This window comes from Lontra canadensis, unplaced genomic scaffold, assembly GCF_010015895.1.
Source record: "Lontra canadensis isolate GAN:19392208 unplaced genomic scaffold, GSC_riverotter_1.0 scaffold61, whole genome shotgun sequence".
In the NCBI taxonomy this organism is placed as follows: domain Eukaryota; kingdom Metazoa; phylum Chordata; class Mammalia; order Carnivora; family Mustelidae; genus Lontra; species Lontra canadensis.
The window spans coordinates 7,318,717-7,337,628 of record NW_022631055.1 but is presented as its reverse complement, the minus strand read 5'-3'; the positions used below and the strand labels follow the sequence as shown (position 1 = coordinate 7,337,628).

General features: G+C 40.4%; 1 protein-coding gene across 1 annotated transcript in view; it reads left to right on the top strand.

Annotated features, from left to right (window-relative positions):
* Positions 1-4,976: 4,976 nt before the first annotated feature.
* Positions 4,977-18,912, top strand: part of PPP1R21 (protein phosphatase 1 regulatory subunit 21) — a 62,442-nt gene continuing 48,506 nt past the window's right edge. Inside the window, exons 1-3 of the mRNA XM_032877837.1 lie at positions 4,977-5,152; positions 14,525-14,593; positions 17,300-17,446. Coding sequence (XP_032733728.1) covers positions 5,096-5,152; positions 14,525-14,593; positions 17,300-17,446 — 273 coding nt within the window. The 5' untranslated portion in view covers positions 4,977-5,095. The remainder of the gene's footprint in view (positions 5,153-14,524; positions 14,594-17,299; positions 17,447-18,912) is intronic.

Genomic DNA, 18,912 nt, shown 5'->3' with positions numbered 1-18,912 from the left:
CCAGTGTTTACCACGTGACTTTGGACTAGCTATGTCAGGGCTCTGTGTTTATTCTGTCATTCTTCTGTCTTGTTGTGACTGAGGGAGGCGAAGCATTAGAGCACAGCCAAAGAAAGGAGTTGCAAAACTTCAAAGTCCAGAATTCCTATTTTTAGTAGAGCAAATCATCAGATTCTGCCTCACTGAGCACTCATTACAAAACCTGAACTTTGGAGCTAACTGCTCAAAAGAAAATCAAGTAGAGGAAAGTTCTTTTCTTTCTCACCTTCCCCCACCCCTTCTTTAATTTTACTGTAGAGTGAGATGCATTTTCCCACTAGATTAAAAATATAAATAACACAAGGACAATATACCATTAACAAAAGACCCAAAGGTTGACTTCTTTAGTCCTTTCCTTATATCCACCCACACAAATGTTTGCTGTCTATTATCTCAGTAGTCAGGCATTCTTCTGACCAGCCATGGGTATTGTGAAACCAGACCAGAGAAAATTGTTACTTCGTTATCTTAATGCCTGTGTGGGGAGAGGCAGGTGGGGCTAGCTGGTCTTCCAATGCCACTGTAGGAGCTGCTACATGCAGCAGGTTATTATGAAGTAAAATGTATGATTTCAAAAGATGGAGCTTTGAAGATTGAAAGAAGTTCTTGATTTTCAGGTATACACTAAGATGGGAAACATATGACTCTATTGCACCAAGAAATAATGCGCACCCAGAGATTGACAATATCTTCTAAGTAACCCCATGTCATAATTGGTCACTGTATGACCAAGGGAAGTTCCACATTGTTCTCACTCTATATACATTACATTTGATTTCCCTTATTTGGCAATAGTTATGTTCTCAAATTGCCATAAACAATGAATTAGCAATTAATGGAAATATAGGGTTAGGTTTCTGCAAACCTCTGGTCACAACATTTTCATCAATGAATCAATAACTTTATTTTAGGTGTGTTTCTTTAAAGACCACTGTTTTAATATATAATTTTTTATCATCCACATTAAACTAAGGGCCAGCATCTCTGTTCTCCATTATTATCCTTTCATGATGTTTAAGGAAGTCCCAAGTCTTGTTTTAAGCCAGATCTTTTATTGTTCAGGATGGAGTTTGAATAGCACAAACCAAAACTTTTTCTTGCTTATGCTATGTGACCATAATTGACTCATGGTTTGTTTAGAGGTGCAGAGAAAATGGAGCCTTTCCTTTCTCTATGGCAGATCTGGTCTTCTCACAATCTCTTTTCCACTGGAATGGTAAAGACTAACTCATCAGTAATTTCCCAGGCTCTTCAGTCAAAACGGCTGTCTTGTTTTGTTTTATTTATTTATTTATTTATTTAGGTTTACAATAATCCCTCCTTTCAGGAAATAATCATTTATTCTAAGTTTTGGCCCCTTTGTCTCACCTCCCAAGATGGCTTCTGGGTGTGCTGAGAGCACACTATGACATTAAGGTTGGGGCAGGGGACCGTGGATCTGCATCAGGAGGTCCTCAGTGTTGCTTTCTGGCCTTTACTGGTCTCTGTAGTCCTGTGTCCCTTGCTTACCCTGGTGACATCTGCCATAGAAGTCTTCATGTGGGGAAAGAGTGATCTAATCTCTAGGTTTGGTCAGGGCCTAGGTTTCCCACCTGACCTGTCTGTTTAGGTCAGAACTTATGGACCCAAGGATGGGCATCTCACCCAAGCTGTCAGAGATCTTCCCTAGGATTTTTCAAACTGGAGCTAAGCAGCGTAGTTTCTCTTGGAAGGCAGATTTGTGAGATGGGAGCCTCAGGACCAGTGTGCTGCGTGGTTTTGCTACCTCACAGAAGTAAAGGAAGATAAGGGGAAGGAGCACATGCTGAGAGTGTGAGAAGGGTGTTCTCACACTTATTCTGTGAGGTAGAATGTGCTCCTCTTTTTCCTGTTGTTCTGTGAACTATTCACATACTTTCTAGCAAATTCCCCCCTTGGGTCTACGTTAGTTTGAGTTCAATTTGTCATACCTGCAACTGAAAAAAAAATCTTAAAACACTTACATTTTTAAATGATTTAATGATCATCATAACACTTGCATATTTATAGTAATTCAAAGCAACCTTCATTTACACTATTTCTCATAAGTATGTTATCTTTACAGGCTGGGAACTATTGCTGGTAAGCGTATGAGATAATTGAGTTAAAAAAGAAAAATTTGCTATTGTGAAATGGAACACTCATAGAAAAAGTCCACAAAACAAAAATGTACCTGGTAAGGAGTTAGTTATCACCAAGTTAACACAGAAACAACTCTGCCGTCACCCCCAATCCCCATCTTATGTCCCCTTCCAATCAGGTTTCTCATTTTTGTAGTTATCACTTCCTTATTTTTCTTTCTAGTTACATTACCCCAGCACACATCACGGAACCATATAATTGAATCTGCCATTTTTTGAACATTATGTAAATGAAGTAATACAATATAATTTTGGGGGGATCTGGCTTTCATTCTGGATTATATCTTGATGTTCATCCAGTAGTTAGCTGTAGCTATAGTTCAGCTTTTAAAATTGCTGTTTAATATTCTATAATATGAATGTACAATCATTTATCTAGTCTGTTGACAGATTTTTTTGGCTCTTATGAATAATAGTGGTATGAACATTCTTGGTGAATACATGTACACTGTCTTTTTTTTTTTTTGGAGTGTATACCTCAGAGTAGAATTGCTAGATCATGAATATGCACGTTTTCAGGTAAGTAAATAATACCAAAATCTTTTCCCAAGTGATTTTTCCAGTTTATATTTCTACCAGCATTTTATAAGAGTTTCTCTTGTTCCATATCCTCACTAACACTTCACAGTCTTTTTAACTTTAGCTACTTGTGTGGGTGTGCATGTTATCTCACTGTGGTTTTAATTTCACTTCCTTCTAATTGCTAATGAAACTGAACACCCTTTTTCATGTTTAATGGATGTTTGTATATCTTCTTTTGTGAAATGTCTGTTGAAGTCTCTTGCCTATTTTTCTTTTTGATTGCTTTTCTCTGTTGATTTGTAAGAGCTCTTTATATATTTGAATAAAAGACTAAGAGAACTTGTTGGATATAAATGTTGTAAGCATCTTCTTCCACTCAATAGTGTTGCCATTTCACTTACTTAATGGTGCTGAGGGACAGAATCTTTAATGTATTCAGACTTATCAACCGGAATTTGGAAACAGTGCATCTGACAGAGTAACTAGACCAAGCAGTGCAAAGTAAATTTCTCAATTCAGTAAAATGAACTCACACAGGCTCTCTAGCCAAAGTTGCACATTCTTTCTTTGTAATATTGTTTCTGAGGTGACATTTTATTTTTAAATGATTGAAAATTCCATTACGTTACAAACCAGAAAATGCACTTACAATATTTAATTCCGCCGCTTGGTGGTGTCATGGAAAACTAATAATAATAATTTAAAAGGATTGTTCTGAAAGTTGGCTGGACAGTAGGGCTTGGTTATTAGCAAATTAAAAAAATATATATAAACATTTTTTAAAGTTTATAATCCTATTATACATTACAATCGCTGAAAAACGCATACAGGTTCAGCTTTTCACTATAAAATCCAGGCTCACTCATAGCCAAACAAGAAACTAGGATGGCATGATTTTTTTAATCATGGAAAATTTCAAGTATCCTAAAATGCCAATATAACTAAGATCCCTGTACCTACTAGGTAAGTAATGTTAACATTCTGTCACATTTACTTTAAAAAATTAACTCGTTTATGGTCCTTTGTTTTGCCCTTTCTTTCCCTTTGTTTTTTGCACTAGAGGTGACCACTATCCAGAATTTTATGTTTATCTGTCCAGTTCTGGTTTTTCTGTTTTTCCTACATATTCACGTGGCCATGAACAATGCAAATATTGTTTCCTATTTTTAAATGTATCTTTTCATTCTGCTGTGTGCTGCAATTTGCTAAGCAATTGCTCATATGTATGTTGATACAGATATACACAGACATACAGATCTAGGTCATTTGTTTTAACTGCTGTGTTGTAATTCACGGTAAACATACACTCTAATTTATTCATTCCTCTATCAATGAACATTTTAATGTTGCAATACAGGCAATAATACCTAGAACAATATCGAATATACAACAGAAATCCAACAAATATTTGTTGAATGGAGGCAACCTTTTAATTCAAGAGAAGCGTATAAAATATCTCAGGCTGATTGTTTTCTGATTCAATTCTCCAGTTATTTGTCGTTATTATCCACCCTATCTGCATGCGTGGCAGGAGACATTTCCTGAAATTTTCTAACGGCTTTTTACTCAATCCACTGAAAAAAATCCAGCGTATGGGGGCTGGGGTGTGTGGATAGAGTGGGTAGAGAATGGACACAAAGAAACTTCAATGTCAAAAAATAACACAGTGGTTTGTATGGTCTGGAGTTGGGGAGGGTGGCAGTAGCAAGCATTATTAATCCGGGGCAGGTCTGAGACTTTACAATGCAGGGCATGTCCGGTGCTACCATATCCGAATAACGAGATAGAGGAATAAAAAGGTCTTTCTTCCCGTGTACGTTCTGAAAGCTATAACCATCAAACGCCAGACGGTTGCCATGGGAACCAGCAGGGGAAGGGGGAGAGAAGATCCGCCAGAATTCTTGATGCGCTTAGAATGTTTCTTCTTCCGGTCGTCTGCTCTTCGCAACCACCGCCTCTCTCCTCGGTTCCCGCCCCCCGCCCCATTCTGTGGGCGCTCATCATTCTCTTCCTTTCTTGATTCTCTCCCTTCCCATTCTAGGTCGCCATCTTGAGCCATGCGTCAAGATGGCGCCCCCGGTCGCAAGGAAGAGCCCTGGAGCTCAACCGAGGCTGCGCACGCACGTGCTCAGGCGCGGGAGGGTGGGGCGGTGACGTCCAGACGCTGCCCCGCCCCCGGCAGTCGCCCCGCCCCTGGTCCCACTCCTCCGTCCTCCCACCGGGCGAACCCGGAAGTGGAGGAGGAGGCGCGGCGGCGGAGGTGGCCGAGTGGGCAGGCGCTGGCGGAGCCCAACCCGGGAGCGCGTCTGGGGTTGGGGGCGGGGGGCGGGGCTGAGCGCCCTGGGCAGCCAGGCCCGGACTGGGCGGGGGAGGCCATGGCCTCCGCAGAGTTGCAGGGGAAGTACCAGAAGCTGGCTCAGGAGTACTCGAAGGTACCCATCGTGGGCGGGGAGTAGGGGGTCTCCGGCCCTGCGGCCTCGGGTTGCCTTGGCAGCTACTCGTCGGGATGGAGGGGAACGGCGAAGGGGGCACGCGAGCGTGCCCCTCCTTTCTGCCTTCTCTGTCCACCATTACCATGCCTCCACCTGCAGCTCCCAGGAGATGGGGCCCGGCCGTGTCTGGGTCGCTGTGCGTGTCTGCGGGAAGGAGCAGGAGTTTGATTCCTCCTTCTCACTAAACTAGCGGGCTTGGCACCGGGGTGTCCGAATGCTGGCTTCTGCCTCTGGTGCTGGTCGGGAGGGTAAGGGAAGGGTAAGGACCAACCCCTCTATTGCTGCTTCCTCAATTTTCCTAGCCCAGTGATGGGAAAGATCAAGCTTTCTTTCTTCTCACAGGGTCGAGATGAGGATGAAGAGATCTATGTGTCCCCAGTCTGTTAGCTCGGGAGGGTAGAGAAAGCCATTCGTGTAAACTGTTTCACTGGGGATGGGTGGCTACGAATGTATTTAGTGCGTTGGCAAGATGTTGTCTGGAGATGATTTTGAAAGCTTGAGTGCTAGGGCTGTGTCCTCCAGGGTGCTGGGCAAGAACACCCAGGTGCTCAATACATGTTGAATTAAGCAAATAGGGACCTGCCCCTTTGTCGTATTCATGGCATCGTCTTTTGGAACCCTTTTCTTGGAAAAGGGTGGTGCTGCTTCTAAAGTGTTGCTGCCTTAATATTCTAATGAAGTTATAAAAGAATCTCACAACCTGGTAAATTGATTCAACAGTCATTAAGCTTAGTTTTCAGTGATCTGGCATTATGGGAGTGCTGGGAAGACTTAGCCCCTTTTTGACAATTTGGAAAAACAATTCGGACACATTTTTTTTCCTTTAACACATATTCAGCAAGATAAAATGAACTGTTGTTTGAAAAATAAAACCTTTGCCTAAGCTTATACACTTAGGTCTTTTCACCATCAGTTGGGAGCCTTTTGAGACACTATACTTATTCCCACGCTGTGACCATTGGCAAAACTTCTGTTTACATTTGGAATTGTCTTAACAGCCTGTAGCACAATGTCCGTGATGGCAAGTTTTCAGCCTTTGAAGAAATATTTTCTTGTTTGAAAGGGTCAGAATTGTTCGGAACAAATCCATATGATGAAGGAGAGTGGGTGGAGAACGGCAACACTCAAAGGTGGCTCCACTGTTTTGGGTGAAAATGTTTTATGAGTATAGAGTAAGGGGACTGATTTTCTTTTCCAGAGAACAAACAGTCTCAGAAGGCAATTCCAAATGGCAAAAGAAAGTTCTAAAAATGTTTTAAGCATGACTGCATTGCTGGAATAATTGTATAGCCTTCCAAAAGTATTAAAAACTTTGAAAGATTTTATTTATTTCTTTTTTGGGTATATGTGCTTTTTCGTTCAATAGACATTTATTATGTGCCTCCTGTGAATAGTCGGCCAGGGTCTGTTGAGTGAGGCAGAGTTCCAGGTTAAGGAGAATCCTTTCATAGAATGTTCAGATAACTGTGTGTAAATATGATACAGTACGACAAGTGTTAGTTCAGTGGGAACATGGAAGAGATGGAGGTTAAGAGTAAAAGTTACTCAGGTTGGGAAATAGGGAAGAGAGAGGGCTGGTAGCATCCCAGGCAAAGGGAACAGGCCATGTTTCTAGTCATGAAACCATAATAAGGTACATGGCAGAGAGAGGTGAAGTATGGTTGGAGAGTTCATTTCGACCTGATCATCATAAAGGGTTGTGGATGTCAAATAAGTTTGAACTTTATCTTTTGAATAATAGATGTCAGAGGGTTTTGTTTTTTTTTTAAAGATTTTATTTATTTATTTGGCAGACAGAGATCACAAGTAGGCAGAGAGGCAGGCAGAGAGAGAGGGGAAAGCAGTCTCCCTGCTGAGCAGAGAGTCCAATGCAGGGCTCCATCCCAGGACTCTGGGATCATGACCTGAGCTGAAGGCAGAGGCTTAACCCACTGAGCCACCCAGGTGCCCCGATCTCAGAAGTTTTTAATCAGGATAATGACATTACTTGTAGGAGGGGAACTGCTAACTACTTGGAGGATGGATTGAAATAGGGAAAGATGGGTGAAAAGACCATAGGCTGTTGGAATAGTTTTGGGGAGTGTAATACAGGACTAAATAAAATTAGTGACTGTTAAGATGGAGAGGGGGGCCTAGATTTAGGACCTAGGGTAAAAGTACCTTTTTAGTTACCTCTTCTTTAAAAAATTCATTTGTCAAGAATTTATTTATTTTTTGAGAGCTAGAATATGTGTGAGAATTGGGAGGGGCCCAGAAGACGGGAGAAGGAATCTGAAGCAGGCCTGCACTGAATGCAGAGCCCCAGACGGTTTGATCCCATGACCACGAGATGACAACCTGGGCAGAAACCAAGAGTCGGTTTTTCAGCCAACAGGGCCATCAAGGCGCCCCTAATTACCTCTGTTTTGAGTGCCTGCTTTATACATAGCACTAAACTTATGAAGAATATAGTGTATGAGGGACTCATCCTTGTGTCTTATTCATTCTGTGGGATGTGGTGAGTGAAGGGAGACAGAAAAGTTGACCCTGCGGTTCTGAGATGAAGGAACAGGACTGCCACTGACAGGAATGCGAACCAGTGTAGAGCAAAGGGATGTATTAAAGGTTAGATGCAGGGGTGCCTGGGTGGCTCAGTGGGTTAAAGCCTCTGCCTTCGGCTCAGGTCATGGTCCCAGGATCCTGGGATCGAGCCCCACATCAGGCTCTCTGCTCAGCGGGGAGCCTGCTTCCTCCTCTCTCTCTCTGCCTGCCTCTCTGCCTACTTGTGATCTCTGTCAAATAAATAAATAAAATCTTAAAGGCTAGATGCAATTATAGAATTATAGAATTTTAAGAATTGCAAGGCACATTAAAATTACCTTGTTCACATAGTAGCCTGAGGTGTTGTTGGGGTAACTGCTGAAAATTCCAGCGGAGATGAACTGGTTAAAAGTCAGGACAAAGGCCAGAGCTTTTGGGATACTAACTGTGACAACAAGTAGTTGAACTACAGGAGTTAATCAGGGTGGAACCCTTTAGGTAGACTCTTTGGGGAACACCTGTGGAAAGGTGTGAAGGAAGGAGGAGATGCTAAGGAGACTGTAGGAGGTCTGCCAGGCTTGAAGTTGTTTATCTGTCAGATTGGGCTAGATAATTTTTCATCCTTTTAATTGCAATGGGATGGAAATTTCAGAACATAAGAGAACAGAGATTGGTCAAAAGATTTCATGTGCTTCTTACTCTCTGTCAGTTCTAGTGCTGAGCAACTTCTAGTTAAGATCTGTGCTACCTTCAGCCCTGAGCCTGTGGAAGGGACACGTTAGCTTTGCGTTACCTTCCCTGGTGCAGAAATTTTGGGGTAATATTGAAATTTTCCTTATTTAAGATACAAAGACAGAAGAGTTCCTCCTAAACAGTAAAAGGAGGCTACATATTCAGACAGTAGCAAGCATGATCCCTAAACAAAGGACATTTGCAGACTTCCCTTGTTCTGATTTAATGCAGATCTCAGTCTGTTTTCCAGGAAGGAGCTCATTTCTTGCTTAAGAATTATGGTCATGGGGCGCCTGGGTGGCTCATTGGATTAAGCCTCTGCCTTCAGCTCAGGTCATGGTCTCAGGGTCCTGGGATTGAGCCCCGCATCACATGGGGCTCTCTGCTCAGCAGGGAGCCTGCTTCCCTTCCTCTCTCTCTCTCTGCCTGCCTCTCTGCATACTTGTGATCTCTGTCAAGTAAATAAATAAAATCTTAAAAAAAAAAAAAAAGAACTATGGTCATAATATTCTTTTCTCCCAAGAAGGAAAAAAATGGCCCAAGGAGCTCCCATTTAAGAGACTGAAAGTTTAGTTAGATAAAAGATGGGTCATGGGAGTCCAGAGCAGATGAGAATTTCTGAGGCATACATACTGGTAAAATGTAAAGCGTTATGGAAAAGCCAGTAAAAACAGAGATTAAGACCCTAGTAGTTTGGGCAATTTGGAGGTCATTGGAGGCTTTTGAAACTTCAGGTTTAATAAAGTTAATAAAGGTGTATGTCGTTGGTTTTCAGAGGTTTATGAAGGTAATTGGTAAGCAATGCAAGCTGCTGCTTTGCGATGTGAGGGCAAACTAATCGAGACCTCAGTTACTACACCGTAGCTTAAGAATCAAAGATCGCTTCTTACATGCTGTCTCTTTCACGGTCTGTTCTGCTTCTGATGCTCTCATATATTTCATAGGGTGGAGAGGCTAAGAGCTCGGAGTCCTGGCTGTATTTGATTTCAGCCTGCTTTCTTTGCAGTAGCTCCTGTACCCCTGCCTGGCATCATGTTATGTGATGTAAGCATTTTTTGTAAGCAGGTTTCAGGTTCTTTTTTCTTAGTGTTTGTGTTACTCTGGGCCAGTGGTTCTCAAAGTGTGGCCCCTGGATCAGCATCATCAGTATCTGGGAACTAGTTAGAAGTATACATTCTCGGGCCAACCTAGGAATCACTGAATCTGAAGCTGGTGGTCAAACCCAGCAATCTGTGTGTAACAAACCTCTGCAGTGATTTGGATGCACACCAGAGTTTGAGAACTGTTGCTGAAGGCATGGTATCAGTACATTAGCTTTTGTTCAGTTAATCTTTTCAAAGCTCTTTTGGAGGCAGTAAAAACAAGTGGGAAAGTCATACATCCAATGTTTCTCTGAACAGTTTACTTTGCAATTGATTCTTCTTTTAGTGATGATGGAGATTGCCTTTGGGAGCTTTTTAGATCTACACTCTTAGGAAATAGCTATTCATATTGGTGAAGGGTTGGTTTTGACTTGGTGTGTTTGCTTTCTAGATAGTGGAGCTTGGTGGAACCTGGTTAATTGTCCCTTCCTGTAAGAGAAATTGACTCAGGAGCTGGATTAAAAAAGAGTATCATTTGGATTAAAATCTAGTATCAGCCTTCCCCCACCCGGTAATTTGTAGAGTTTAACTACTAAAGTTTGATTGGAAAACAGTATTGTGTTCAATGTTATTCAGTGGAACTTACCATGAGAATGAAAATGTTCTGTATCTGTGCTGTCCAGTAGGACAAACCACTGGCTGTGCAGTACTATTGAGCATTTCCAATGTGGCTAGTGCAACTAGCAGACAGAATGTTAGATTTTATTTAAATTTAAATTTAAATAGGCACATGTGACTTTTGGCTGCCCGGTTAGAAAGTGCTAGCTTAGCCCCTAGATCAGTGCATCACAGGCACAAAGTGTCTCTGTGACTCGCCTGAAGACCTTGTTGAACGGCAGATTCTGGTTCAGTAGGTCTGGGGTGGGCCCTGAGAGTCTGCTCCCAGGTGATGCTCTTGCAGCTGTCTGCAGACCACACTTTGAATAGTCAGGCCTTAGAAAAGCTAGGGGTGTCCGTCCTACTCTTCTCTTAGGTCATCCAGTTACTGGTGAGGCACATAGACTGCAGGGGCTGGGGTGGGGTGTTGTCCAAATGAATTCCCCTGCATGGGAGCAGGGACAGGAGAAAGGGTTCCATTTGAGGGCATGTCTGAGAGAAGAAGGTTTGCTTCCTGCCTCCCTGATGGAAAAACTCCAGCTACAACTGAGAGCCTACAGGCATTTCTCTAAATGATTGGAACCATGTGGTCCTACTGGACACCAAGAATCCTCAAAAAACCTGAGCCTAAATCGCTGAAGACCACTCTATAGACTACTCTACATAAGTCTGGTTCCAGAACAGTCAGGCTTATCACAAAGCTATTGCTCTAGGGACAGAGAGTGGGGGCGAGTCACCTAGGATCTCTCCTGCTGCTTTGACAATCTGTGATGGGATAACGGGTCCAAGATTAGAGATTCATTACCTTTAGTCACAGACTGTTGGAAGAGTTTGTGGGGAAAGAGAGATGAATCACATACACATATTTTCTCATCTAATCCCCAAAAGTCTTCTGTGTTAGAACCAGTCTTACATGATTGTTTCCTACAATGGACATTTTGACATTTTACAGGTTTTACAACCCTATAAAACAAACTATTAAACATAGAAGCTTTTCTTCATTACAAAGTAATGTGTGCATTATACATCCCTAAGCCCATCCTAAACCTCACCCAAAGCCCAATTCGAAGCTTCAAAATAGTGAAATCATCTACAGATCTCTGTTTCAGAATCTCTGACATGAAACTCCTTCCGGTTCTGCCATTTTCAGAATGCCGAAGTGCTGGGAATACTGCTTGGCCTTTCTACCTACTTGCTTGTACCTCCCCCTGGACAGGGGTAAACGACCTATAAGCTCTGCAGTACCAGGGAGTAGTGGCTGGAGTTACCCTGTCGCTGATGCAGGAAACAAACTGGGGAAAGGTCAGAGAGGCACTGTTAGAGTAATGAAGCTTAATAGTTGTGTGATGCATTACCTTCACAAGCCTGTTATATACAGTATTTAATTTGATTAGTTAATGAAGCATTTATTGAGTGCCTTCTCTGTCTGCGGCTTTGATCTTTCACTGTGGGCAGGAAATACAGGGAAGTGGGCTGTAGTCTCTATCATGAGCTCCAGTTTTATTGGTAGATGGGAGATGAGCACAGAAGTCAAACATAAGTTAGTAAATGTAAAATTTACTTTTTTTCTGAACCTGTAGAACAGAGGTGCTCCAACCCTTTCTAAAAGTAAAGAGACTGTTAGTTCATACTTAAGGCTTAGCCGTACATTTTCTGTTGCAATTCCTTATCTCTGTCATTGTAACTTAAAAGCAGCCATAGACAATATGGAAATGAGTGTGGTTTTGTTCCAGTAAAACTTTAAATTAGGTAGCACAGTCAGGCGACTGACTCTTGGTTTTTGCTCAGGTCAAGTCATGATCTCAGGGTTGTGAGATCAAGCCCTGCGTCAGGCTCCATGCCCAGCCCAGAGTCTGCTTGAGACTCTATCCCTCTCTCCCTGCCACCCCCTGCACGCTTCCTCTCAAATAAAGAAATCTTTAAAAAATTTTTTTTTAAATTAGGTAGCAGGCCAGTATGGGCCATGGGCCCGCAGGGAATTTAAATAGTAGTAAGTACTGATAGTTATCTTGTATTGTCCCTTTTAAATTTAAGCTCTTGGCAAACCACTTCTTTCACTTCTTTCTCTCCTCCATATCCTTTAGTACAATGCCTTACCCTGGGCAAGTTATAATGTTTTCTGTTATCCCTTTGATTCTAGTCTAGTAATAAAAGTTGTTTCTATTCCTGGGGCACTTTAAGATTTAGAAAGTGCTTGGACATAGGTTTTTTTCTTTTTTCTTTTTTTTTTTTTTAAAGATTTTATTTATTTATTTGAGAGAGAGACAGTGAGAGAGAGCATGAGCGAGGAGAAGGTCAGAAGGAGAAGCAGACTCCCCATGGAGCTGGGAGCCCGATGTGGAATTCGATCCCAGGACCCCGGGATCATGACCTGAGCCGAAGGCAGTCGTCCAACCAACTGAGCCACCCAGGTGTCCCTGGACATAGGTTTCTTATCTGGTTCTCACAACAACGTCAGAAGAAGGAAGATAGGTTAGATGTATTCACCCGTGTTATAGACCATATAACTGAGGCTCAGAATGGTTAGTGAATTTTTCAAGTTTAAATTGTCTACTAAATGGCAGAGCAAGGTTTGGGTCTTCTTTCTCTTGTGGTAGTGAACTGTATCTTTAACTTTCTAAAAATAGAAGAAGCTCACTTTTTTAATTTGTCTTTCGCTCAAGCTGTTGAATATTCTGCAGTATTTCTCCTTTTCTTAGATTCTTAGCTAAATTTTCTGTTGAGTTACACATACTCAGTTTAAGGTTTAGTATTTAAGTATTCCTATTCTTTTGGCACAGAGGAGGGTCATTTCTGTTCTCAGGAGACAGATCTGAGTTAGAATTAGAAGCAGATTTTTTTTTTTTTTTTAAAGCTCACAGATAGTCATTCCCTTTGTTCTTTCTTTTTTTTTTTTTTTTTAAGATTTTATTTATTTGTTTGACAGAAAGAAAGAGACATCACAAGTAGGCAGAGAGGCAGGCAGAGAGAGAGAGAGAGAGGGAGAAGCAGGCTTCCCGCTGAGCAGAGAGCCTGATGCGGGGCTCCCTCCCAGGACCCTGAGACCATGACCTGAGCCAACGGCAGAGGCTTAACCCACTGAGCCACCCAGGCACTCCCCAGAACCTGGTCTTTCATGGTCTCTGTACTGAACCTTCAGAATATAAGTCTGTAGTATTGCTTTGACTACGTAGGACTTATATATTTCTACTTGCATGCTCAGTGTTATCCTTGCAGAGAACTTTCCTCTTCCTACAGAAACGGATTTTATCTTTGGAAATCCTGCAAGTGGTAGTTGGATACGTATATACATACATACATTTCATTTAGCTGTAAAATTCTTGATTTGTATGCTTTATTTAAAATAAAGTTATACCTCAATTAAAAAAAAAACAAAAACCTACATCCTACCTCTTCAAAGACTTTCCCAACCTCTCCAGCCTATTTCTTTTCTCATTTATACAAAGCTTTAGAAAATAGTAACCAATATTGTTTAATGGCGTTATGACTTTGGAGTCAAATCTGCTGGGGTCTGAATCTCAGCATTGCCACTTAACTTCTCTGTACCTCAGTTCTTCTGTAAAGTGGACACAATTACAGTATCTACTTCCTAGCGTTGTGAAAATTAATGATGTAATACATGGAAAGCACTTAGGACAGTGTCTGGTATATGATGAGCTTTCAAATGTTAACTGCTATTACCAACTTCTGGATTGAGTCTTCTTAGTTGCTTTCATACACGGCCTTAGCTGATGCTTCATTACAAGTCTACCATTTCTGAGGCTATTGTGGGGGTGATACTTGCATGACTAATATTAGGTGCAGTGTCCTGCTGGGTATGTTTAATGCCCTAAACTTTGATTCCGTATAGAGTTCTTATTTTATAATTAGTCTGATTGTATGTATTTTACAAATAAATGTGTGCCAGAGTTTCAAGGAAAATGGCACACATGGTACCGTATTATTTATTATATTAGTTTTATTAGTTTACTGTATTAATACTCAGTTTATTGTACTAGATTTTATTTAAGGAGGAGACTTGGTTTTACAGAAAGAACCATGTTCTGGTTGGAAGTCAAGAGATACAAAAGATCTGTATTTCAGTATTGATTTGGCCACTGATTATTATTATGTCATTGGGCAGCTCAGCCTCTGTGCTAATCTGGAAAATGGCAGAATGATGATATCTACTATCCTCTTCCATGCTAATATTTTTATTCTCATACATATGTGAGGACATAGTTACTCAGTGTAATCATTCCTGTGAAGTAATGATAAGTGATTTCCTTGCTACAGGTGATTGCTTTATATTAAAATTAACTATTGTTTCTTCTGTTTTCAGCTTCGGGCTCAGAATCAGGTCCTGAAAAAAGGTGTTGTGGATGAACAAGCGAATTCAGCTGCTTTAAAGGTATGAAGCAGGATATTTTTATTGTGAGGGTTAAGTTAGTGTTTGGTGATACTCAAAGCAAGGAAGTCAGCTAGTTTTCTGTGTTAAAAAGTCCCAACCATGACACTGATTCACTAGGGTTAGGAGAAGGTAATAAAGTTTTTTGTGTTTAACTTTTTTACTTCCTTAGGTATGAATGTGATGCACTTTGATTTCCTTAGCTAAAAATCACAAAAAAGAATTATATGACTTTATCTCCTGTGTTTCCTCACAGCCTCTCTTTAGCTAAATTCATGGGGATTAGTGGAGTTTCTTATCTGTCTTCATCACTAGATAGCACTCTGAGGGGGCCTATGTCATATTCATATTTATATGATCAGCATTCAGCAGATGGTTGTCCTCTAATGAATGAATTTGAAAGTGGGAATCATTTAGTGCATTAATCTTGCTTTTGGATTGAGCTATTTAATAGTAATAACCTGTGTAAATCAGGTTACTCTGTTTGAGTGATACATTTTATCATCAACATTTACTAACTGAGAGGAGAAATACGATAGGAATTGAAGAAATTTGTTTCTACCTTAAACTGGTAGGCATGTCATAAATACTGCTTGTGATATTTTTAAATTAACTCTGGGATATACATTTCGTCTTGGCCTGTTTCCATTAAATACACTGTTTATGTCATTCTTCACCCTCTGCCTTGCTCCCTGTTGAGACAAAAGGGATTAGGATTCCCTTTAATCATATCTCTTTCTGGAATAGCCCCTAACCAGTGACCTATCCAGGGTGATTCCACTCAGGTAACCCAGAAATATGTCCTTTTACTTAGCCAGTGTTGCACCCCCATCCCCCAGAGAACTGTGTCTTGAAAGTGCCCCCCACTCAGGTGCTGTTGCACAGACTTGGGACTGAGGCAGCTCAGAACACCGTGCCCATACTTCCAAAGCTCCTATTGCCCAAACCAAGATTATTAAAAATAAGCTTATTTAGAGTCAGGATTTGTTAGTCAAGTTATTATTTAGCCTAAATCATTGAAGAAATAATCATTATCTCTTAACGATGTTTAAAACCTATGACTGGGAAAGGTATTTCCTAGTGTGTCTTAGTAGCCCACTCGGCATGTTATAGCATCCCATCGCTGGTTGTGTTTCATTAACTCTGCGATGGTGGCAGTGGTGGTAACATTGGTGATGGCAGGTTCTATTTATTGAACTCTCACTCTGTCAGGTATTGTGCCAAGCACGATTATATCCACTCTTGTCAGTTGGTCTTCACACGAGTCTGTGAGGGCAGATAACATTATCATTGTCCCTACTGCAGAAACTAGGTTTTACAGAGAGGTTGAGATAGCTGTCTTCTGAAAACGGTGATTGGTTAATGGACTTGGAGCATAAGTCAGCTGGGATGAATTATAAGGATGTAAAGAAATTACTCTTTGTTTTATTATTCATTAAGTGGTCATTACAGTTCTAGTAAGAGTGGCAATTAGCTGGTTTGGTCAATGGGAAGGTTGGGATATCTTCTGTTACAACAGGCTTTTGATAGACTGGGTTTGTCTCTTCAGTGAGTTGTTGGACATAATAAGCATTCATTGATTTGGATTTCTTTAATTTGAAATACATGATGATTTGGATATAGACTGGATCTATATTTACTGTTCAGCTCCAAGCAAAAATTAAGGGCTTACTAAAAAACAATAGAAAAGAAAACTGTTCCTCTACTTAATGGAAACATTTTTCTATCCTACTGGCTGCTCTCAATGTGTGGATAATGTCAGTGGCTTGCTGACACCACTCTTTGCCTTTTAGGTTGCTTTTCAATATACTTCTATCACTTTGTCATTAAAGCTTGACCTCATCTTAGCTTTGCAGTGGTTTTTCAGTGAAAGTAATATAACTACACTTCTTTAAATATACAGTAGTATTAGTCATCTGGTTTGATTATCAGTGAATACAAAGTTCTCACTATATTGTAAGTAAAATATAGTAAGAATAATATTTTTTTAAAATAGAGCAAAACTAAGTTTTGCTACTAGTTTTCCACTTTCTTACCTCATTATAGGTAAATGGTACAAAATGGGCAATAGAAGATACATTGTTTAGATTTTAGATCTTGTTTCTATTTTTACTTAAAACTTTTAGGTGAATTGATATAACATCAAAAAATATTTGATAGGATAATACTGATTTTTGTCTTTGATAAATCAGAATAGTTTAAAGTAAAATTTAAGTGTGGTGCAAGGATTTCATTTGACTGACTTAAATTGAGGGAGGATTTATTGAAAAAAATGAATGCAAATAAATTGTTTCTCATTCTTACTGAAGGGCATCATCAATAAGTAGTAGTTTCTCTTTCATAATTGAAGTTTATAAAATTATCGCCTCAGGGATTATGCCTCCTCACTGTCAGACATCTGTATAACAGCATTATGGAACAACGCAGAGTTGTAGATATTTTACTTTAAGTTGGTGACTGTCTGTTGCTTCAATGTATATGCTTTTTAAATTTTATTTTTAAATTTACTTGGTTTGGCCAAAAAAAAAAAAAAATGCTTTTGTCACAAAAAGAGCTAAAAACATGGGAACTGGCATGATAAACATACAATGTGAATTCCCTAAAGCAAGAGGTTTTATCCTATTTTAGTGAAACAAAAATAATTTCTTTTCATTTTTTGAAATCTTAAGGCTAAATTATAAGGAGTGGTCTGTTTTCACTTTGATGTAGGAACAACTGAAAATGAAAGATCAATCACTGAGAAAACTGCAGCAGGAAATGGACAGTTTGACATTTCGAAATCTGCAGCTTGCCAAGAGGGTAGAACTACTTCAAGATGAATTGGCTCTAAGTGAACCCCGAGGCAAGAAAAACAAGGTAGGTCAAATAAAGGCAAGTTAGGGAGGCCTTGTCTGCTAGGAGCAGACATCTATAAGCCATCTGGGTTTTTTGGTTTTTTTTTTTTAAGATTTTATTTATTTATTTGACAGACAGAGATCACAAGTAGGCAGAAAGGCAGGCAGAGAGAGAGGAGGAAGCAGGCTCCCCGCTGAGCAGAGAGCCCCATGCGATGCGGGGCTCGATCCCAGGACCCTGGGATCATGACCTGAGCCGAAGGCAGAGGCTTTAACCCACTGAGCCACTCAGGCGCCCCAGCCATCTGGGTTTTAACAGAACACTTCCCCTGCACATTTCCTACTGTTCCATAACTATGCCTGGATATTGGGTTAAGGAAGAAGACACTATTATCATATGTAGTAATATTAGGGCATATTTATACGTGAGTGACTTTTGAATAATTTGTTAGGAGCAAACATGCAAGTATTAGAGTTAGTGTCTGAGAAAAGTGAAAGGACTATTTCATACTGGTCAAAATTACTGGTATCTTTCAGTTATACTGAGAAACAGTTTGCTGCAAATATTTCTTAGTATTTATTTCTATGAGGCTGATTTAGTATTCTTATCAGGTCTTGTAAAAATAACTTTTACCATTATGGTTGATATAGAGAGACATGATTCTCACTCCATAAGACGGATGGTTTGGTACTTTAGAACATTCTGTGATTAAGAAGTTGTGTTTTTTTTTAAGTGTGGGGGTAGTGATTGAATCTTTAAGTCTCGTGTGTATATAGAGCAGCACCCGGCAAATGTGTGGATTGACGCAGTAAAAGTAGAAGGTAGGAGGGAAGACGAAGGCACGTAATAACTCTGAAGTAGCACGGTATGGAGGGAAGAGCACAGGCCTTGGGGTTAAGCCCAGGCTTGAATTCTTTGTCTGCCATTTTAGCCTTGCAGCCTCAGTTTCTTCATCAGCAACATGGGGATGATACTCTCAGTTTGTTGAGTATTAAATGGGATCCTGTAAAGGTGGCTAGGACAATATTTGCCATATAATAGGCAATCAATGTTATTCTGTGTTAGCACCTTTTCATATACATGTCCCTTATATGAAAGAGTTCTTTCTAGAGTGGTAATTTTCAAAGAAGTGGGGAATAGAGAGGGCAAAAACAGGTATGTATTAGAATCAGTTGGGGAATTTTGTCAAAATACATGTGCTCTGGAAATTCTGAGAACCTGAGGAATGAATAGCCATACGTACTTCAAACATGCTCCCCAGGTTAGTGAGATCCTCCCCCACTGCTGTTTTCACAGAGGCTTGGGTATATCACTTCTGAATTAATGCTAATTAAAGTTTTCCAAATTTGGAAGCTTTAATGACCCAAAATGCCCAGAATATGCTGTTCAGCTGTCTTCCTTGTGCAGCTCTCTTGTCCCAAACATGTTGGAGATTTAATGTTTTTATTTATTTATTTATTTATTTACTTACTTACTTATTTATTATT